The sequence below is a fragment of the Geotrypetes seraphini genome, chromosome 3, assembly GCF_902459505.1.
Source record: "Geotrypetes seraphini chromosome 3, aGeoSer1.1, whole genome shotgun sequence".
In the NCBI taxonomy this organism is placed as follows: domain Eukaryota; kingdom Metazoa; phylum Chordata; class Amphibia; order Gymnophiona; family Dermophiidae; genus Geotrypetes; species Geotrypetes seraphini.
Window position 1 is genome coordinate 144,328,900 of NC_047086.1, and position 23,977 is coordinate 144,352,876.

The window sequence follows — 23,977 nt, forward strand, 5'->3', positions numbered from 1 at the left end:
TAAATTTATTGTATTTGTTATAATTTTTGTACACTCGATGAAAGTTTTAAAATGAATAAAGAATCTTTAAAAAAAACAACAACAACAAAGTCACACTGCAGACTTCAGAACATGGTGCTTGAAATGTCAGTTTGTTGCGAAAGTCCACAGAATGCTGGTGTAGAATGGACTTTCACAATAAAATTCAAATTTCTGATCAACTGACTTTCCCGCCAAAATTCAAATTGGTGGATTGCCCACCTCCGCTTCTTGCCTTCTTCACTTGGGCATAGAACTGATAACCTTACGAGCCGGCGTCAGGCGGGAAGGCACTCCGCACATAAGCGGTGCAGGCAGTCTTAAAGCTTTCTAAGCTTAAAGTGACAGTATACTTTAGCACTGTCTGTACCAGGCTCCATGGATGACGTCGCCCATCTGTGAGAATATCTGCCTGATGTCACTGGATGACGCCTGTTATGGTAAATAACAGTGCCATCCGTGCTCTGCCCATGAGCCCTGCCCCCTGTCTTGGGGGTCAAAATAATTTAAATGTGTTTCTCAATCATAATTAATGCAAATCTCTAGTGTATTCACTGTGGATATCTAGTAAACTGGATAGGCCACAAATTCTTTTTTTTTTTTTTTCTGCTTTCCATCTCTTCCACTCACCCAGGCCCTCCTATTCTGCTTCTCTTATTTTCTTTTTTTATTAAAAAGCTTTTTATTGAGGTATACACCATCCATGCATAGAAGCAATATCAATATCAAAAAGAAGCACTTCACATACAACATTGCAATAACATTCCAGCCCAAGAGTGCAGAAACAAAGATATGTACAGCACAGACAGTCAAAGGATAGCAATAATCCCCTACCCTACACCTCAAAATCATACCACCCACTCCTCCCCACCCCTCCCCATTGGTGAAGCACACAGTCCAAGACCAGAATATAACAACCCCCCAGCCACCCAAAGTATCACAACTAAGCCTGTAAGCGAAAGCTCCTCCAAATAACCATCTATAGTTATGCCATTTCCCATGGTGAAGGGCAGTCAGTTGATACATATGTTGCCACTGTTGTAGCTTCTGTGCCACTGGCTGATTCCAATGAGCTGCAGTCACAATTCGGGCAGCTGTAAGAGCTAATTTACAAAAACTGGACTCCCCCCCCCCCCCCCCCCCCTCTGCTCCAAGTCTATTACTTGGGAAATTTAATATGATGGGTTTGGGTGTTGTAGGACCAGATTGAATAATTTGTTAATCACATGTGTTATTTAAATATTCAGATATTTTGACACTATATGTGTAAAAAAAAATGGCTTAAATAACTGATTTATTATCCAAGAAAAAGCCCTTTCTTTGATGATGACCAAGTCAAGCTCATGCCAAGACAAAAGCACATGATGCCAAGATATAGGTACTTCCTTCTCCATTATCCTGGAAAGTTCCTCAAAAAACCTACCCCAAAACCCATGAACCAATAAACAGTCCTACCACATGTGTAAGTAGGACCCCACACCCTCTCCAGCAAAGGCCCTCTCCCCCCTACCCATTTTCATGAGGAGTCCCAACGTAGTAGCACCTTATACTCGTTCTCTACAATCAAGGCAGCAATCCCCAAAGAAGAGATCTCAGTTTCCCAGGCCTCTAATGAGAGTACTTATCCCCAATCCCTCTCCCAAGCCTTCATGTATGGGGAAAGTCAAAGTCTCCCTCGTATTTAAATACACATAAATAGCTGATAATGCCCCCTTCTATAAAGAGGTTCTCAAAAGGGGTCTTTCCCTGAAGCAAGGTTTTCAACGGACTTGATACCTGTAGGTAATGGATCATCTGCAAGTAGGGGAAAATGTCACTGGCAGTCAGCCCAAACTGGGCCTGAAGCTCAGCAAAGGGTTGAACCCTGCCCAAAACCACATCACATACCTGTCCTGCACATATTAAGCCCTTTGATTCCCAGGCAGCAAAGACCCCCTCACCCCTGCCAGGCGCAAACTCTGGATTGTGCCGAAAAGAAACAAACCAAGAAGAACACCTGCTATGGAACAGAAACTCCTGTACCACCCCCCAGATGCGGAAGGGTGTCCTTACGGATGAAAGGCCCCCCCCCCAAGGGATTGTTCAAGTATGACTCGGGGTTTGGGATCCTGAGCTTACCATTCCACTATTGCTTTTAATTGGGCAGCTTGATAATAATTTAGCAAATGAGGGACCCCCAGACCACCCTCCCATTTGCTCAGAAATAGCACTCTTTCCCCACACTAGGACAACAACTCGCTCAGATAAACTGAAAAATGCGAAGTTATAGACTGTCCAAGACAGATCGCTCCACCTATAGTGGAACAGCCTGAAATAAGAACAGGAACTGGGGCAATATCAACATTTTAACCACTTATGTATCCCAGCCACAAAAAATACAGCCCACCCCAGCTGTCTAAATCCGCTCTAATCTGCTGAAATAATGGAGGGTAGATAAGATCATAAAAAGCTGTTCCTGGGGGTCCAAACTGGACCCCCAAATACCGCAGAGAGGTACGAACCCAACTGAATGAAAAGCACTGTCATAGGCATTCCACTTTCTCCCCCGTTAAGTTCACATGCAACACTTCTGACTTGCCTACATTCACCCGAAAGCCTGATACCGTACTATAGGCTTCCAGCTCCGCCAAAGTGACCTGAAGAGATCTCCGTCTCCTGCACCGTAAAGAGCAAATCATCCTCAAAGAGACTAACCCAATATCCCCCCCAGGAGTAAAGATACCTATAATATGTTGATTCTTTGAACCCACAGTGTCAACGGTTCAATCACCAAAGCAAAGAGTACAGGTGAGAGAGGGCACCCCTGACGCATTCCACGACACAAAGGAAAGGTAGTAGAGTACCCCCAATTGACCTTCACACAGCCCACTGGATTAGTAAAAAGTATCTTGATCCACTTGCACATCCTAAATCCTAACCCAATGGAGTCCAAGACCTTGAACATAAAGGACCAGGAGACCCAGTCAAAAGCCTTTTCGGCACCTATCGAGAGGAACACTGTACCTCGAAGATACTTCTGGGCCAGCTCCCACAAAGTGTATACCCTCCGAGTATTATCACTCACCTTGCACCCTGCCACAAACCCTGATTGATCTCGATGTATCAGGCAAGGAACCCAACTCATCAAACGATCAGCCAATACCCGCGTAAAAAGTTTTGTGTCCACTCCCAAAAGAGAGATCGGCGATAAGAAGCACAATGCCTTATCTAAAATAGTGACACCCCCCCCCCCCACCAAACGCATAAAGAAAGGCAATTGTTGATCCCCCTCCAGAGAAGGGGTACTCGATTGCTTGGGTAGAAACTGAGGGGGCCACCACATTGTCCATTGAGAAGGGAGGTGGAGCTGAAGAAAATGATAAGCATCTTCTGCAAGAGTTTGCGGGAGGGGGTGACTACCCACTGGTCAGGAATTCTGCACCCTTTTACAGGAAAGAAGATTGCTGAGGTAAGGACCTAATCTTTCTTTTCTTTCTTTCCGCTTTCCATGTAGCATCTCTTCTCCCTCTGCCCCTATCATGCAGGATTTCATCTCTCCCATTCTCCCACCCCAGCCATCCAGGATTTTTTCTCTTTCTACCTGCCCTGCAGCATTCTTTCTGTCTCTGTCTCCTCTCCAACCCCCGTGCCTTCATCCTCTCTCTCTCTCTCCCTCCCTCTCTTTTGCCACCAGTTTCTTTCACATTGCTTCTGTGCTTCTATCTTGCAGCACTTCAGGTCACTGTTGTAAGCTTGAGTACAGGAAGTTTGGATACAACTTGAGAGTTGCTGAATTTTAATTCCCTGTACTGTTCAGCTCACACTTACAACAGTGAACTGAACTACTGTGACCAAGTGAAGCTCTCTGGACACTGGCGACAAAAATTAAGTAAAGAAAAATTTGAGGGAAGGAAATCCCAGGTGCTGAGCCTTGACTTAACCTATAGAGCTGGTGATGTCACTGACCCAGGCATTTGGCGCCCTTTGGTCCAGGATGCTGGTAAAAGAGCCTGGTCCATAGGTTAAGCTGTTTGAAAGGAAGCTCTGACATGAGATGCCCAGGGATGAAAGGGGGGTGGAGTCAGGATTAATCTAAGGAAGTATTTCTTTATGGAAGGGATGGTTGATACATGAGACAGCTTCCCAGTGGAGGTGCTAAAGATCTGAGTTCAAGAAAGTATGGGACAGGCATAGAGGAACTCTTAGGGAGAGGGGAGTTATAGAGCTTAATAGTTGATTTGATGGGATATATGGCCTCTACTGCTATCATTTTCTGTATTTCTTAGCACTACACAGCTGAAGAACAGAGATCATATTGTTTTACTTTATAAAACAGGATTTTTCAAAGTGCTCAGTCAATTAACGAAAGTTGGAGAGGTGACCCTTGAGCAGTTTGTCAGTGAGTACAATTTTTTTAATATTCTTGTATAGGTTTATATTTTTTGTTTTTTGCATACATAGGCAATAGATTTTATAAACTGTTTGCATACTGTTCTTGGTTAAATATTATACAAATTTATGCTCATTTGTTGACAGATGAGGTCGGTGAATTGTTACTTTCCTGTCATTTTTGTATTAATTTTGTAGTTTGATTGCTGGCATAGCAGGGGAAAGCTAAGACAGCTGGGAATAGTCTTTTCTCCTTCAGTGATTTTCCAGAGATCCTTTGTGTCATCATTACTGTAAAAATTAAGGCGGGACTTTCAGAATAAGAATCTATTTTTTGTCCACAAGCATTATATGATCACACACCAGTGGATAATGTTATCATGGACCAGACAACTTTCCCAGAACATAGTGTGTAGGAAGGCCTATGTTAATGTCTCCTTAGTTCTGTTTTTGTTTTTTTGTATTGGAGGGGTCCACTTCATTAAATGTTGGGATTGGGACTTGTATATACCGCCTTTTTGTAGTTTTACAACTACATTCAAAGCGGTTTTACATGCAGGTACTTCAAGCATTTACACTATCTGTCCCAGTGGGCTCACAGTCTGTCTAATGTACCTTTCAATATTGATTTTACATTGTTTCCTTTATTGCCAAAAATGATTTTTCTTTTCACTGTGTAATGTGCTGCATACCAAATCAGGGTTCTGGCCATGCCCTGAATGTTCGGATGGGGGGTTTATGTCAAAGAATTGTTGTCTGGGTGGGGACGTCTGGAAGGAGTAGACATACGGTGGGCAAAACTGAAAGGAGCGATTGTAAGGGCAACAAATCTTTTTGTTAGGCAATTAAGTAAAAGTAAGAGGAAAAGAAGGCCGCTTTGGTTGTCAAAAGTAGTAGCTGAGAATGTAAGGAATAAGAGATTAGCTTTCATAAACTACAAAAGATTGCAGAAAGAGGAAGACGGGCAAAAATATCTGGAAAAGTTAAGAGAGGCTGGTCGTGTAGTCAGGAAAGCAAAGATGCAAATGGAAGATAAAATAGCTGACATGGTAAAACGGGGAGACAAGACATTTTTTTAGATATATTAGTGATAGGAAGAAGTGCAAAAGTGGCATTGTGAGACTCAAAGGTGAAGGGAAGAAATATATAGAAGCTGATAAAGAAATGGCTGAATTGCTTAACAAATATTTCTATTCTGTGTTCACAGCTGAAACGCCGGGAGTGGAACCACAGAAGACAAACGTGAAGAGGGATGGAGGAGTAATAGACCCTGATTGATTTTTAGAGGTTGTGTTTGTGAGGAGCTAGCTAAAATAAAGGTAGACAAAGTGATGGGGCCGGATGGTGTACATCCGAGGGTGCTAAAGGAACTTGGGGAAGTTCTAGTAGCTCCACTGACATCTTTCCAATGAGTCTCTAGAGTTGGAAGTGGTACCGGAGGACTGGAGAAGGGCAGATGTGGTCCCTCTCCACAAAAGTGGAAGTAAGGAAGAAGTAGGGAATTATAGGCCAGTAGGTCAGACTTCTGTGGTAAGCAAACTAATGGAAACGCTTTTAAAACAGAGAATGGTGAAGTTTCTGGAATCCTGTGGATTACAGGACTGGAGACAACATGGATTCACTAGAGGTAGGTCTTGTCAGACAAATCTGATCAATTTCTTTGACTGAGTGACCAGAGAATTGGATAGAGGATATGCGCTAGATGTGGTGTATTTAGATTTTAGCAAAACCTTTGACAGTGTTCCACACAGACATCTAATAAATAAACAAGAGTGGGTGCCAAGAGATGGGTTTCAAAGTGACGGACTGGGTCAGGAACTGGTTGAGTGGAAGGTGACAGAGGGTAGTGATCAATGGAGATCGCTCTGAGGAATGGGATGTTACCAGTAGTGTGCCTCAAGGTTCTGTTCTTGGGCCTGTTCTTTTTAACATTTTTATAAATGATATTGCTGAAGGGTTGTCAGGTAAGATCTTTGCGGATGATACCAAAATCTGCAATAGAGTAGACATGCCAGATGGTGTGAATAACATGAAGAAAGACCTGGCAAAGCTTGAAGAATGGTCTGAAATTTGGCAGCTAAAATGTAATGCTAAGAAATGCAAGGTCATGCATTTGGGCTGCAAAATCCCGAGGGAATGGTACAGTTTAGGGGGTGAAGAAGAACTTATGTGCACAACAGAAGAGTGGGACTTGGGTGTGATTATATGTGATGATCTTAAGGTGGCCAAACAGGTTGAAAAGGTGACAGCAAAAGCTAGAAGGATGCTAGGTTGCATAGGGAGAGGTTATGGCTAGTAGGAAAAAGGAGGTATTGATGCCTCTGGATAAGACTCTGGTGAGACCTCATTTAGAATATTGTGTACAGTTTTTGAGGCCGCACCTTCAAAAAGATATAAAAAGGATGGAGTTGGTCCAGAGGAAGGCTACTAAAATGGTGTGTGGTCTTCTTGATAAGGCGTATGGGGACAGACTTAAAGATTTCAATCTGTATACTTTGGAAGAAAGGCAGGAGAGGGGAGATATGGTAGAGGCGTTTAAATACCTACATAATATAAATGTGCATGTCAAGTCTTTCATTTGAAAGGAAACTGCAATGAGAGGTCATAAGATGAAATTAAGAGGTGATAGGCTCCGGAGTAATCTGAGGAAATACTTTTTTACAGAAAGGTTGGTAGATGTGTGGAACAGTCTCCCAGAAGAGGTGGTGGAAACAGAGACTGTGTCTGAATTCAAGAGGGCCTGGGGATAGGCACATGGGATCTCTCAGAGAGAGAAATAGATAATGGTTACAGTGGATGGGCAGACTAGATGAGCCATTTGGCTTTTATCTGCTGTCATGTTTCTATGTCGCAGTATCCACGCTAAGTGTTTTACTTATCTAGGTGCAGAACATAGCCAGGCTGAGTGTAAGTATTGTAAAAGGCCGTTTCTGTGAGCTCTAAATATCACCTCAGTAACTCCTTCAACCATTATGAGGCAGAAAAGAGATATGTTGGTGCTTCACACACCAGTAGATTTTCTGTGTCTATTGCCCCTATCTCCCTGTGCAATGGCTTTAAAAATCCAGCTACAAGCAAATTTTCCTGAGGCTTCTTGGCATACTGTGGAGGTATCTTCCATGCAGTCATATGAGTATGTTTGTCAACTTCAAAGGCACTCTCTAAAGCACTGGGGATATGCGATCATCTCAGCACAGATGACCTTCAGGACACAGCCTTTAAGTACAAATAGGTACATGATTCTTTTGTGCTATCTGTGCCATGTAAAAAGCTTTGGTAAGACCATAGCACTAAAAAAAAGAAAAAAAAAAAAAAAAAGCTAAAAGGAGCAGCCGCAAAGGTTAGGACTTTAAATCAGGCATAGATGTTGTATAAAAATACCATCCTGGAAGCCCAGACCAGATGCATTCCATATATTATAAAGGTGGAAAGAACAAATGACAGCCAGCATAGTTAAAGGGTGAAGTGAAAGTGGCTATTCGAGCCGAAAGAACATTTTTCCAAAAAACGGGAAAAGGGTCCAAATGAAGAAAATTGCAGCATATGCACTAGCATGTTAGATTCAAAGCATCAATAAAGGAGGCTAAAAAAAGAATATGAAGCTCATAGTAGCAATTTTTTTCCAGATATATCTGGAACCATTAGATCATCAAGGCGTAAAAGGAGCACTCAGCGAAGTCAAGGCCATAGCAGAGAGACCGAATGATTGCTTTGTTCTTTTTTAAAGAGGATATAAGGGATATTCCTGTGCCTGAAATAGTTTTCAAGGATGATAATATGATAGAACTGAAAAAAAATCTTGGTGAACCTGGAAGATGTGAGTCAAATAGACAAGTTGAGCAGTAAATCACCTGGACTGGATGGTATCTACACCCCATAGTACTGAAAGTACTCAAACATGAAATTGATCTGCTATTAGTGATCTGTAACTGTCATTAAAATTGTGTATAATAATAATAATAATAACAGCTTATATACCGCGATACCGTGAAGTTCTATGCGGTTTACAAAAGATTAAGCAAAGGTACAAATTGACTGACTTCAAGAGGGGAAGAAGAAAGAGAAGTAATTAGACAGGAAATTCATTGTTGAGGAGAAAAGTGATCAAAAGGACAGCTATTGAGAGGAAAGAGATAAGTGGATCAGTTGTCAAGATGTTTTAGGAACAGATGTGTTTTTAGACGTTTCCTAAATTCCTCATAAGTAGAGGGCGAAAGTAATTGTTCTAGGTCTTTACCCCATGATGCTGCTTGGTGTGAGAGAAGGAATTCATGGTGTTTTTTCAGTTTGCAACCTCTCACTGGGGGGGAAACGAAGTTGGAATGTGAACTTCTCTTGTGTCTGTTGGTTGAGAAGGAGAAAAGGTCAGTAATGTATTTGGGGGCAAGTCTGTGTAATGCTTTAAAGCAGAAACAGGCAAATTTGAACTTTACGCGTGCCTTCATCGGCAGCCAATGTAGCTGCCGGTAGTAGGGTGTCACGTGGTCAAATTTTTTTAGTTCAAAGATTAGTCTGACTGCCGCATTCTGCAACAGTTGTAGGCGTCGCATATTTTTTTGGGAAATTGCCAAATAGGCTTAGTACGAGAGATTGGACTAGGAATCTAAAAACCGATGTAACAAAATAAGCTTTAAGGGATCTGAGTTTAAGGGATCTGAGTTTCCAGAGAGTGAAAAATCCCTTTCTGATTAAGGAATCTACTTGGTCTTTCATGGTTAGGCATTGATCCAGAGTTACACCTAGTATCTTTATGGAGGGCTGGATAGGGTAACTGAGGTTATTGATACAGAGGGGTGATTTAATGTCAAGTGGATGTGGTGAAGCAATGAAAAAAGTCGTTTTATCTGAATTAAGTTTAAACCTAAAGTTTGTCATCCATTGTTCCATCATGTTTATAGCTTCTGAAGCTTTGGGAATAGTTTCGGAGACAGAATTGGTGAATGGGATGATAATCGTAAAATCATCTGCATAACTAAATAGTTTTATCCCCAGCTGGGTTAGCTTCGTGCCCAGTGAGGACATGTAGACGTTGAAGAGCAATGGGGATAGTGGAGAGCCTTGGGGCACACCGGATGGATTGCTCCAGGTGTCGGAAAGCTCATAATTAAAATGAACCTGATAGGTGCGGGATATAAGGAAGCCACGGAACCAGTTCAGCACCTTATCCCGGATACCAATGGCATCTAGACATTGCAGCAGTTTCATGTGGTCCACTAGATCAAAGGCAGAACTCATATCGAATTGCATTATCAGGGCATTAAGGCCTTTACTAAACAGTAGGTGCAAATTGTCTAAGATAGCCGCAATTACTGTCTCCGTACTGAATAATGGCCTAAAACCAGATTGAGTTTCCCTAAAAACAGGGAAAAAGTTAAGTTTTCAGTAAAATGTGGGGGGTTAGAACCCCCCACAACGCCCCCACAACGCGACGCGATGTCTATTAAGTAAAGTGGGGGGGGTTCCCCCCCACGCCCCCCCGTCGGAGCCCTAAAAACAGTAATTTTGAGCGGCGCACACCTCCGCGCTGCGCTCAATTGTCTGGGCGCGCCTTTGTCCCGGCGCGCTTTTGACCTGACACCGAACATTCAGTACTACATTGGCCCCACAGTAGAGTAAGAACTTTTAGAACGTAATGTTCCCTATCCTAAAAGTAACCTTAAAAAAAAATAGCAAAAATTATAAAAGATTTGGACAGATACCCAAAATGCAAATTTTCAAGACAATCACTAGGTGGCAACATTACACACCTACAGTATACAGAACATTGCTATTTGTACATAATTTGCATTTATTTTTGGAGTCCATTATTAACACACACACACACACACACACACACAGTAAAATGATAGTTGGGAAAGTAAAAACAAGATTGGAAGGATGTATCCCACAAAGTGGGTGTGCACATATGTGGTAGTATAGCATGTCTAGTTGTTGGGATAGTTGCTAGTGCTTTGTGCTGGCTGCTGTTTGATTTGCTAGTTTTGTGTGGGGTATTCCTGCCTTTGTTGTCTTGTGTGGGTATCTAAAATATCTCTTGTAGTGCAATAGGTGTGTCATTTTGGATGGACAAATAATTTCCCCAGTGCTCGCGAGCCATGCAGAAGGAACCCACTCCGGCTTTTGAATTCCTCCTACTTCACCAGAGGGCTCTGCTTCCCTTCAGTATTTTCCTTTTGCATGCGAGCCTGAAGCAGTCTTTCTGCTCTGCTTATTTCTTTATTTTTGTTGGATTTTTTTTTCACTGTCTTTTTGCTTCTTTTAGTGCTGAGAGCTCTCCCCTAGTCCCCTAGTTTTGCCTGCGTGGAGGAGAAGCAGCCTGAGGTTTGCAGCTGACAGACCAATCACTTGTAGTACCTTTTGACCAACCTTCAGAGGCATTTTTGGAGCTTGGGGCCGTTCCCCTTGTAGCATTGCTTGAGCACAGGCTGTTAGGCATCCATAGGGGGTTCAGCAGGGTCTCGCAGGGTGCCGACTGCGTTCCCTCCCCTCCCCCCCCTGTTTTGCTTTTGCTTCCTTCCATGGGGATTGGAGGCTCAGTCAATAATTGGTCAGACTGGCAGCCTGAAGATTCAGTGCTGGAAGGACATTCAGTTGTGAGACACTGATTTGTTTTCCCAGATCCAACTATCTTTGAAGCTGAGGCAGGCTGCAGCACAGGCCCAGTTCAGACAATAGGGAGGAGGGGTCTGTAAATTTTAATTTTGATGGTTTCTGTTCCCTAATGTTTCTCCACCTCTAAACTATTAAAATCGCCAGGGGAGAGGCACAGTTGTTTTGTTTCAGCGCTTTGGAATTGTGTGGGTTTTTTTTTTTTTTTGTGCCAAAATGCCACCACAGCCATATTGGATTTCCCAAATTATTTTCCCAAACTTCTCCAGAAGCTCCAAATCACATTGCTTTGCCTCAAACCTAGCAGGGATGGAGTCCTGGGGCTCTTTTAATCCTAATTCACACCAGAGTTGCACTGGATGGGCATCCAAAAACGCCTTTGCACCACATACTGCACAGCACGTGAAGGGGGGGTGGGGTGGGAGAAGTTGGCATAGCCTTCTATTTGCTCTCGATGGCCGAAGAACGGGCAGGTAGCTTGTTGGTTGGGGCTATATTCCTTTCGGAGCCCCAAAATGGTGGTCATCCTAAATGCAGAGGCTGTGGAGCCCAAGAGATGCAAGCAGAGAAGTCTTCTAGAGGAGACTCTGCTGCCTAGAATGGCATTTTCTCTGGAATTTGTGAATTTGATGTGGAGAGCCTTTCATGACAGCTGACCTTACAAAGATGTCTGGCAGCACTTCTGAAGTTGCACAATGGGGCCAGGTTTCTCGGGATGCATCTGCTACACTGACGGCAGCTGGCCAGGAGCTAGGGGACCTTTCCGAAGGAGATTCAGAGAATGAGGGGTCTTACTATGCCCTTGCTGTCTCAGGGCACGCCTTCCCTGTCTGGAGATACAGGGTCACAGACAAGTGCATGTGCGTTAGAACCCACAGTGGCCCTCATGTGTGTGTTAGACCCACAGTCTTCCATCTGTTCAAACCCTTGGCTTTGGAACAAAACTGAAGGGGGCAGCAGAGCCCTCTGGTGAAGTAGGAGGGATTCAGAAACCGGAGAGGATTCCTTCTGCACAATTCGCAAGCACTTAGGATATTATCCGTCCATCCATAATGACATACCTATCTACAAGAAAAGATTTTAGTAAGGTAAGAATCTCTTTTTGGCTGGTCCTGTTTGTGTAATTTTTTTGCTGCCAGCATGATCTTATTTCTAATGTCTGGGCTTTAGAGTGACTCCTGTTGGCATTCTTCACCACACTCCTTGCCCTTCCTCCCCTCTCCTATTTTTGGTGACAAGAGTTTCTGGTCTAGTTTCTGTACTAGTGCTCTGCAGCTGGAAATCTGCAGGGAGCAATAATGAAGAGAGGGAGAGAGGTCCTAGGCTACCTCTGGTGTCTGCGCTCCAGGCTGCTTGCAGTGGGTAAAGGCTGCACAATAGGTCCTTGGACTAGAAGAGCCAGAGCTGATGCAGTACTGCTGAGGTTTCTTGGCACCATCAGTGAGCCTGCTGTGAGGTAAACACCTCCATCTTGCCTGTATAAATCTTGCTTTTTTTCTCCATTACCTAAGTGAAGTTCCCATCTCACTCTGTCCCAACACTCAACTGTTGTCTTCATTCAAGTAGGAGCCGAACAAATCAAGGGCCTTGGTCAAAGACTAAAGACTTAGTTGTCTTCTTCCCCTCAAAGTTTTATCTTATGCCTATGCAGTAACAACCATTCATGCCCTTTATAAACTAGTGCTGCCCGATTCACGATTCGAATCGGTTCACCGATTCACTTCGGGTGAACCGATTCGAATAGATTTAAAAGTAGAGAATGACACGGGGAAAAAATCTGTCCCCGTCACCGGCCCACTATCCTCTGCACCGCCCCGTCACCGCCGATCCCTTCACTGCCCCGTCACCGTCACCGCCATCCCTTTCACCGCCCCGTCACCGCCACTGCCATGCCATTCACCGCCCCGTCCCCGTCCCCGCTGCATCCATATAAGCCTTTTTCCTTTCACTCCCTCCTTCCAATTTGAGCCGGGAACACTAGCGATCGCATGGTCCCCGCGGCCACTACCTGCCTGCCCGGTCGATCCTGGTGTTTGGCCGGCTCTCTCCCTTCTCCTCACCTTGGTTTGTGGGTTTTCTTTTTCGGCAACCTGCGCGCTTTCCCAGGGAGCCGCACACGCGCGGCTGCTCAGTGTTCGATCTTCTGCTCTGCTGCAACTTCCTGTTTCCGGTTGCGTCAGAGCAGAAGATCGAGGCTGAGCAGCGGCGGGTGTGCGCGGCTCTCTGGTAGCGTGCGGGTCACCGAGGAGGAGGCTCTGCGGACTGGGGTGAGGAGAGGGGAGAGAGCTGGCTGGACACTGGAATCGATTGGGCGGGCAGGTGTGAGCTGCGGGGACCGCGCGATCCTTCATGCCTCACTGCAGGGGACAAGACCATTCACCGCCCCGCGGGCGGTGAATGGCCTTGTCCCCGTCGCCGCAGCAACTGCTAGTTTTCTTCCCCGTTTTCGGCGGGTGACCCGCGGCTAAAATGCGGTGGCCGCGGGTAAACCGCCACCGTGTCATTCTCTATTTAAAAGAATAAAAAATCAGATTCCGATTCGGTCCCTCCCCCCTGGCCCACTAAAGCAGGAGCGGCAGCGCTGCTCTTGCTGGCCAGCCGCTGCTGCTCCTGCTTTAGAGGACGAGGGGGGAGGGTCAGTCGGGAAGTGCTGCGGTGCCCGGCTTCCCCCCTGGCCTCCCGGCATCAAATTTACCTAAATCCATTAGCCTACATAAGATCGCTAGTGCTAGCGATCTTTGCAAGCTACCGTCGGGTCTTCTGAGATGTCTTCTCTCTGCCGCAGTCCCGCCCCCTTCTCTGATGTCAGGGAGAGAGATGATAGGCAATGGGATTTAGGGAGGGAAGGAACAGAAAGGGAGAGATGGTGTGGAGGGGGGGATAGGGATACTGGATAGGAGGGTAGTTGGGAAGGAGGGAGAGATGCTGGATGAAAGAGTAGTTGAGAAAAGGTGGATCTGTGGATGGAGACGAAAAAAAGGAAAGATGCCAGACCTCTAGAGAAGGGAAACGGAAGGGGAGGACAGAGATGGCAGAGAAAGAAGAAAGAAGGAGACCTGGCAAGCAAGTTATCAGAAGACAACCAGAGCCTGGGACCAACAAGATTTGAATAATGACCAGACAACAAAAGGTAGAAAAAATCATTTTATTTTCTGTTTTGTGATTACAATATGCCAGATTTGAAACGTGTATCCTGCCAGAGCTGATGTTAGACCGTAAACGTGTGCTAGGATTTAACAGAGAGAGGAAAAGTCTTTTTTATTTGTTTACACCACAGCGCCAGTGTGGTTAGAAGAAGGCAAAGGGGGTGAAGAGACTATAAAAGGGTAAAGTTATAAAATAAACTCACCAGGATGTTTTTAAAAAAACACCCAATCGGGCAGGAAAATCGAATCAAATCGAAAAATTAATTCAATAGGCTGAATCGAATCGAAATTTTTTTTTCCTGAATCGGGCAGCACTATTATAAACCTCCTGCACACTACAAAAAATTACATGCATTAAATGAACACCAACATGAATAAAAGTTAGGGACATAAAATGCCTCATGTATACGGCTACAACTCTAGAGAACTTAAGTCTCCAGACATACATTATAGATTCTTTTGAACTCTCCTGTTTGTAAAGAACTCCTAAATTTAGCAAGTGAAGATACTGTCAGTTAGCCTGAGAAGTTTATAACTCTTGGGTCTCATTGACTTTTAGTACTATGCATGCTTGTACCCCTTACATTGCCCCTGTTTTGTGCATCTTTACAACAGCCCCTCAAGGGGGTGCAAATGCACAAAACCAAAAAATCAAATATACACCAAAGAAATTCACCTAACCTCCCCAAATACCCCCAATTCCCCCTCCCTCCTAACCCCCCCCCATCTCTATTACAGAAAAACTCCATGTATACCATACAGCGAAAATAAATGTAAAGTAAAGTCAGCCCCACTATATCAGACCTCCCCAATTTACTCATGCAAAATCAAATCCAAGTGGGTCCATTAATCCTGAGTGGGGTCATAACGACCATGATGTTTCAGTCAGTTTTTCCATTGCAACCAAAGATGTCAACTTCAAGCGCTGATCCATACAATTGCTTCCATTTAAGCGCTATAACACATTTAGCGGCTGCAAAGCAAAGTCTCTTAAAGTGCACTTGCTAGCGGTGCCCTTGCCGGTTATGTAAGCCCAACAAACTAGGGTCCAACAAAATATCTGTACCCAGGCCCAATCCCATAGCATGAATAAGACCAAAAATGCTGTATCAACCCACAGTTCTACCATATAGGGTAAAAAGTTTCTTTCTCGACCATACACCACCAACAGCAGGACTAGGAAACATGGACTTAATACGATCTGAGGTGTAATACCAGCGTGTGAGAACTTAATAAGCATTTTGTTTGATTAACACACAGAGAAGATTTAGAAACAGCAAGAAACACTCTCTTGCACTCGCGCATAAGCTCAATATCCATATCTAATTCCCAGGATATCATAAATTTCTCAATAAAAATTATTTGCAAAAAAATATTTATATTTTTTAAAAACTCGGTTACTAAAGAATCATTGAAATAGGACCCTTCAATTTATCTAAGGCCATAAGACAAATTTTCCAGTTTTTCAATATCATCAGGATCCTCCTGTGGGCACCCTTACCTTAACTGGCAATATAATGTTTAATTTGTAGATAAGAGAAATGCATCATCAGGAAGTAACTGATACAAATCTTGCAATTCCTCAAATGGGATCATTTCACCCACATCTAAAAACTGTTGAAACTTAAGTAAACCTTGTTTTTCCCAGCATAAAAACACCACCCCTTCCCTCCCCGCTTGAAAAATGGGTTCAATTGTATTGTTTCTACCCTACAATATAGAATGTACCACTACTTCTGTACCCCAAACACTGTGAATGTACTACTATGACCTGTTCTGAACTCCTGGGTAGGACAGTATATAAAACTGAAATAAATAAAATAAATGTAATAGAGAATAAAGATGAAATGCTCAATGACTTGCTATACTTCTTTTTCACTTTCTGCCAAATTCCTAACAAGTGATGAACAGATGGGTTAGCAAGAACACCTCCCTTCAAAAGTTTCCTAAAATGGGATACCCAAATCAGGTGTTGTAAGGGAATAGCCGGGGAACATAATTGTTGTAACAAAACATAAGGTTTAAAAGAGAAAAACTCGGTGTCAAACAATTGCTTGAGTTAGGCAGCCTAGTAATACCACCATCAAATTTGGCAACCATCTGCCACCCCATTCCGTAGCCTGTGACAAAATGAATTTAGCCAACCTTGGAGAATTGTGCCCCCAAACAAACCAGTGAAAGGTCTCAAGTGCACCCCTAGGGATTAATATAGGAAGAGACTGAAAGAAAAATAACAAACGAGGTAGAGCATTCATTTTAAGGACAGCAATTCTCCCCCCACCAAGATAACTAAATGGCACTCTTTGTGGTTAAGTCAGACAGAATTTGGCCCAATAAGACATTATAATTCTGGGAATACATCTGTTGAGGATCACTAGTAATTTGTATCCCAAGATATTTAATCTGGGTGGGCGCCCACTTAATTGGATAAGCTGATTTAAGACCCTCCTCCTCAAGATGGTCAAGAGTAATTCTAAGATTTTAGATTTATAACTTTAAACTGTGCTACCTGGCCATAAGATTTTTAATTCTGTCATAATCGTAGGCAAAGACCATATATATAGGTGAGCCCACATAAAACAGCATGCCATCTGCAAATAAAGACAACTTATGATGCTGAGCTCCTATCCGAAAACCCATACTATCCAGATTGTCCCGGATTTTCTGAGCCTAAGGTTCTATGGAAAGTGGAAAAAGTAACAGGGAGAGGGGACAACCTTGTTTAGTACCTTTCTGTATGGAAAAAGCAGGGGAATAGCCTCCATTCACTTTCACTCGAGCTAAGGGTGCCTCATAAAGTTTCAGAATCCAAGTAAAAAAACTCTTCCCCAATAACACCCTTTGTAGCACCCTTTGTGCCACAGAAAATCCCATCAGACCCGGTCAAACACCTTCTCTGCATCTATAGACAATAATAAAAGTGGCGACTGGGTCTGACGAGCAACCCCAAAGCACATTTAAAGTTCTGTTATTATTATCTCCCACCTGATGCTTTGGAGTCAAATCCAGATTGATCAATGTGAATTAAAGAAGGTAAAACCAAAGCCAGACAGTTCAACTTCACATCAATGTTTAAAAGGGAAATGGGGCTAACCTCTCCACGAAAGATCTTATAAAACTGAGGAATAAAGCTATCCAGCCCAGGTACACTACCAGATCTTAAGTTCTTAATGGCAGCCAAAATTTCTGCAAAAGATAAACAAGCTTAGCACAGACCTCTGACATTATCTTAGGTAAGTGCACCTGGTCCAGATAAGCAAAATGGTAAATCCTGCTCCCCAATGTCTGAGTCAACATACAAAGCCTTATAAAAAGAACAGAGTGCCCCTCTAATCTCAGTGTCCATATAATACAGGACAAGATGCGCAGCACGTTTCCCCCTTCGCTAGCATAGACCCTGACTTATTACTGTATTCCAAAACACGGTGTTTCAGTTGCATACGCTGAAATTCCAACTTATCAATGTGCAAGGCATTCAGGTTCACTCGAGTTTGCTTCGGTTGCTGTCACAACTCTGCAGAAGGTCTATGTTTATGTTGTTGTTCCAAAAACACCAAGCACTGTAACAAATGCCTCTGTGCCCTTTCACGTTTCTTCTGAGCTCCCCCCCTCCCCACATTTAATAATGTACCCTCATAAAATAGCTTTCAAAGCATCCAAGAGACAACTATTGGACACCTCTCCAGTATCATTATCCTCTAAATAACACTGTATGACCTCTTTAAGATCAGTACATAACTTTCTGATCCCCCAAAAGATAATTATTTAATTCCAAAAGTGCAATGGAGTAGGACAGGGGTGCCTACACTTTTTGGGCTTGCGAGCTACTTTTAAAATGACCAAGTCAAAATGATCTACCAACAATAACATTTTTAAAAAACCACAAAGCACACTGTATGCAGAGAAAATGTTAATTATCATTCCTATTCCGGGATTTTTTCAAAGAGGTCAAAGCAGATGACTCTGCACTATCACCTCAGTAACAACCATACAAAAATAGACAAATACCCCCCTTTCTTTTTACTAAACCACGATAGCAGATTTTAGCGCAGCTCTCGAAGCTCATAGGCTCCCTGCGCTAAAAAACGCTATTGCGGTTTAGTAAAAGGGGACCATAGTGTAAAATATAGACAGCAGATATAAATTCAGACACTTTTTGATCACTAGATTTAAAATAAAATTGTTGTCTGGTGATTTCATGAGTCTCTGGTTGCACTTTCTTCTTCTGACTGTGCATCCAATCTTTCTTCCCTTCTTTCAGCCTCCTGTATGCTTCCTCTCCTCCAGACCTCATTCCTTCCCCCAACTTTTTCTTTCTCTCTCCCTGCCTCCCTTTCTTTTTTCTCTCTTCATGCCCCCTTTCTTTTTTTCTGTTTCTCTTCTTTCCTTCTGTCTCTCTGCCTACCCTCTTTCTTTCTTTCTCCCTGCCCTCCACCAAGCCACTGCCGCTGCCATCGGGGAACAGGCCCCCAAGTCGCCGCCGCCGCAATCTAATAACAGGCCCCAAAGTCACCGCCATCCCAAGCTCTTCCTGCTTCCCTGTGTTGGGCCGACCAGCATTCCTCTCCCCGAAGTCAATTCTGCCATCTGAGAGGAAGTTCCGGCCCAGCCAGGCAGCAATTGGCTGGCCAGAACTTCCTCTTCGACGGCAGAATTGACTTCGGGGAGAGGAAGGCTGATCGGCCCGGTAGATTGCCAAGACAAAGTGAGTATCATGGAGCCTGGGATGGGCTCCGCGATCGACTCACTTTGCCTTAGCGATCTACCGGTTGATTGCGATCGACCTATTGGGCACCCCTGGAGTAGGATATCCACCTAATTCCACCTCCATCCAAATAGGGGAATGATCAGAAATCTGAATAGGTTCTATATGGGTTTCCTTATTACCCCAGTATTGCTATGAAGACAAAAACAGATCAATCCCATTTTGCATGGAAATAAAAAGTAAAATCCTTCTGAGTGGGGTGCTGTAAATGCCAAGTATCCTAGTTCTAAACCACTAATCAAACAGAGCAATGCCCTCCTATGGGATCGACTATATTCTCCCCCTCCCTTAGAATGGTCCCAATTGGTGTCAGGTGCTACATTGAAATCCCCCCCCCCCCAAGAAAATGGCCCCATTGACAGATGATTCCAGGGAATCCTGAAGGGCCAGAAAAAAAATTCACCTTGGTGGGTATTAGAAGCATAGACATTGATGATGTGATTGCTGACTCTTAAATTTCCCCTTTATTGCTAAACAACATCCTTATAAGAATCTTCTAAGATAAAGGAACAATTAATCAAACTTGCTATATCTCACATATGCTCCCTACCCTCAGGACCATGAACTCCACAAACTGTAAAAGAAGATTGTAACAAGTGACTTTCCCTAGGGCCCAGATGCGTATTTTGTAACAGAACCACATCCTACTTTAAGCGTTTAAGCTCGTTTAGAACTATACTGCATTTGCCTGTATCATTGAGACCATTAACATTCCAGGATCCCAACAAGAAAGTGGGAATGACATTCTGCCAACTGGAACTATATGGAAACCCTTCACTTCCCTGTGTTTAACCCACCCTGCTCCCCTCCCCTTTGTCCCCCCTCTGGCTGATCACCCCCCCCCCCTCTCGCAACCAGTAGAAGTCCCAGGAGGAAGATTATCATGGCAGCAAAAAAGTGGACAGACTCCCTTCCCGTTCTCCATCCATACTGTCAAGCACACTATGTCCACTGATAGCATTCACACCCAAACCCCCACAGTCATCCTCATAGGCACCCGAATAAATTGGGAAACGCACAAGAAAAGGCAGTAACCAAAAAACAATGCTAAAGTTCTGGCTTCAGGTGGTTGGTTCTGTCCTTCAATGTTGTTGTTGTGACTTAGAGCCAGCTGCCTTTCGACATTGCGTATCCATTCCAGCTCCTGCAGTTAACTGCTTCTGTATCCGAACGTCCTCACTGGGCAGATCCGCACAGCCCAACTCTTTTAAGAGCTTTCCAGGCATCTGCACTGGTCTGAACACACTTTGACCACTCAGAGACTGTAATCAATAAACCAAAGGGAAACAGCCAATGATAACGAAAATTCACAGCCCTCAAGTAGAGAGTCACTCCCATTTTTTTTTTTTGTTTCAGAAAAGCAGTTTTTGCCAGATGCAATCTCCTTGATCCAGAAATCGCTAAAACAGGCAGTGATATCCCTCAGGCCAGAGTCCACCCGGGGTCCAAACTGTGATGTACTCTTATCAAACTTCATAGCTGGTGGGGGTCCCCACTAGATTGCTGGTCATGTGGTTGCAACAAAAACTGGCAAACTTGAAAAAATCACCTTTTCACAGTCACAATATTGCTCCAATTCAAGAATCCCTTTGAAACATAGATTATCTTCGGGATATATTCTCAAGGTCCTCGATAGCATCCAGAATCAAAGTACAGTCTTTGAGGTCTTGCTTCTCCACTGTTGGAAACGTGCGTTGTTGCTCTTCCACTTCAGCCTGGTTTCAGCTAGCTCCACTCGACCCCCCCCCCCCCCTTCCCAAGATCTCTGAAGTCCTTGCAAATCTCCACCAATGCTAATTGCACATCATTCTGAACACCATGCATTTCCATCTTTAAGGCTTGAAACCATAGGGTAACTTTTTTTTAATGATTTCACCATCACCAAGATTGCTGACACACTCTTCCTCATCCCCAGAATCAGAGGGTTTGGGCATCATCTTGGCCGCCATGCTGCCAACTTTCTCCAACGGGGCTTGGCGGGTTCCATCATTACCGGCTATAAGCTTGAATTTTTCAAGTTTTTTCCTAGTCGACATCTGCTTCTAATAGGTATACAGCTGCTCAGAGACAAATTTGAGCAGGGAGGAGAAGCTTAAATCATCAATTTTTAACTCTCTTGACGGAGCTGAGGAATCAGTCGTCCATTCCCCAGCAGTGACATCACTTCCTCCTCTTTCTTTGGTTTCTTTTTCAACTCCTCTCTCTGCTTTTCTCTTCATCTTACACATCTTATTCCCCAGTTCATTGTACCTTCATCTTCCATTCCTTATTCTCTGTTTTCCCAGTCCAGTCTCTTCTATTTGTCCTTTCCTTAGATTATTTTCCCCGTTTAGTTCTTCTTCCCAGGTCCTTTCCTCTCTATATTTTTATTTTATTCTTTTTAAAACATTCTCTGATTCCCATTCAAAACATGTCCAAGCTGCACACTATCTGCACCCTGTTTTGTCCTACGCTACCCTGGCTACGCGCAGTTCCATGGCTGCCCTATGTAATGTACTATGAACTCCTAATATAACTGTAATGTGCCATGAATGTCATATATTACATTACATTACATTAGGGATTTCTATTCCGCCATTACCTTGCGGTTCAAGGCGGATTACAAAAGGTTAATTTAAAAAGAACAGAGTTACAATGATTAGCTAGAGAGGTAGATTGTAGATTTTATAAACATTTTGCGGGTTGTTGAGGGTGAGGTGGTTTGTAAGAGAGTTAATAGGTGGTCATAGTGGAGATTCTTTTGTTATAATTAGTGTAGTAATGGGTAGATCAAATGTCAGTTTTAGAGTTACTAAGAGGTCGTGGTGTTATTGTTGTTTCAGGAATTTCTTGAAAAGTGTGGTTTTTATTTCTTTTCTGAACGTCCTATAGTCTGGGGTGGTCATCAGAAGGTTGGAGATCTGGTTGTCCAGCCTTGCGGCTTGAGTGGCTAGGAGGCCGTCGTGTAGTTTTGTTCTTTTTACTTCCTTGATTGGGGGGGGTATGAATGGGGAGTGCGTTTTTCTGTGTCTGGTGGTGGGTGCTTGGATGTTCTTTTGTAACTTGTTCCGAGCTCACGGGAGGACAGGATATAAATCTAAATAAATAAATAAAACAGTGCAGGGCAGATTTGTCTGGAAGGGGCTGCCAAAGTAGCAACAACAGCTTTTCATCCTTCCCTGGAATATCTGCAGCATGTTTAATTTCTGCCAGCCATTAGCAACATTAGGATGTCTGAGTCTGACTAGCCTATTCTAGAGAGAATAGCACTCTGCCTTGATCCAGAGGCCATGTGCCTTTTCCTTTTGTTGGATGGGCAGAAGATAGTCTGAGCCAGCATATAAGGGTTGGGGAGATATAAGGGAGTAGGATTGGACATTTTGGCAGTGTAAATTTAAGATCATAACAATACAGATCTCTTACATTGTAGAAACTGGGTGTGAATATTAGCTGGGATAAGGAGTGGATGAAGGGGGGGAGGGGAAACAGTTTTAAAAATGTTGGTGACTGCCCCCTTTACTGCTTTTACAGTACTGTGTATGCATTTTCTGTTCATTTGTTAATAAGAGTTTAAAGAGTTGGGGAGGCGTGACACAATTGAACATGCTTGCCACATTTTTTTTTTTTTTTCCACAGAAAAATTTGACCATATGAAGAAAACCGGGGATTACTATATTACTGTGGTAGAAGATACATATTTGGGACAGATCGTTGCCACAGGAACCCTCATTATAGAACATAAATTTATCCATGCATGTTCCAAGGTAATTTTGGGCAGTATCAACTGTATAGTATTAAGAAGTTTTTAAATCTCTTTTATTGAAACAAGAATATATCGCATACAATCATGAAACCAAAACATTGCAAATTAAACAAGATGCATACATTCTATAATCCAACAAACCTTGTTAAATTTTCATCTATCTCTCTTCCTTCTCCTCCCCCCACCCCATCTGAAGACAGATAAGCAGACACTTAGGGCTATATTCACTAAGCCCACCAATCGTGTTTGCGATCGTGTACCGACCCGATTTTCCTCCAACCCGATTCACTAACCTCTGTGCCGATCATCCTCCGATCCGATCCAATCTGCACAAGCAAATGAGGGGAAACGGCATGCAAAGTAGGAAGGCAGCGATTCACTAACCAAAATATGGAACACCGACTGGGCTGGCCGATCAACAAAGAAGCAACTGCTGGGGACCAGTCATTCACGTCCTTTCCGACTGCCGCCCTGCAAAAGTTCCTTTAATACTGACCAATAACGCTGTTTCCTGTGCATCAAAATCTCAAAGCACAAACAACAAATATACCTTTTTAAAAAAATTAGTTTTGTCTTTCCAGCTGCAGCTATAGCATCTTCCTTTTTATATCCGTGATCAATATTTCCTTGCCCCTTTAGCACACTTCCTGACTGTCACCCTCCTCTTGCCACCTGCTCTCTGCTCCGACTCTCCTCTTCCCGCCCGCTCTCTGCCCTGATTCTCCTGCTCGCTGTTCCCCACAGTGTGAGCCCGTGGTTTTAACCTGTGGATTTAAAGTGGGTTAAAACCACGGGCTTAAGAAGTAGTAAAAAAAAAAGTTTCCAGCTCTGTAAGCATGTGCAAATCATCTACAGGCAAAAAAGATAGTCTGCGCATGCGTTAGAATCGCTCTCTAGCAATCCACGTAGTAGGTGGGGGATGTGCCTCTGATCGACCTACTTTGCATGCGGGCACGTTGAGAATCAGTCGCCCGGCCTCATATCACACACGGATCGGATTGGATCCGTGGACTTAGTGAATCTAGCCCTTAAAGTAGCAACTGCAGAAGACCTAGGTTCTTATTGTCTCTGTAGACCAGGGATGTCAAAGTCCCTCCTCGAGGGCCGCAATCCAATCGGGTTTTCAGGATTTCCCCAATGAATATGCATGAGATCTATTTGCTTGTTCTACTTTCAGTGTATGCTAATAGATCTCATGCATATTCATTGGAGAAATCCTGAAAACCCGATTGGATTGCGGCCCTTGAGGAGGGACTTTGACACCCCTGCTGTAGACACATAATTTGCCATTGCCCCCCCCCTAAAAAAAAAAAAAATACTGTTTAAGCA

The 23,977-nt window shown here is 43.6% G+C and overlaps 1 protein-coding gene across 3 annotated transcripts in view; it reads left to right on the forward strand.

The window, feature by feature from the left end:
• Positions 1-23,977, forward strand: part of GNPNAT1 (glucosamine-phosphate N-acetyltransferase 1) — a 52,146-nt gene that overhangs the window by 17,154 nt on the left and 11,015 nt on the right. For 2 of the 3 annotated variants that reach the window (XM_033935601.1, XM_033935600.1), the window contains exons 3-4: positions 4,334-4,396; positions 22,522-22,649. In XM_033935601.1, coding sequence (XP_033791492.1) covers positions 4,334-4,396; positions 22,522-22,649 — 191 coding nt within the window. The remainder of the gene's footprint in view (positions 1-4,333; positions 4,397-22,521; positions 22,650-23,977) is intronic. The other variant, XM_033935602.1, reaches the window with a different exon arrangement.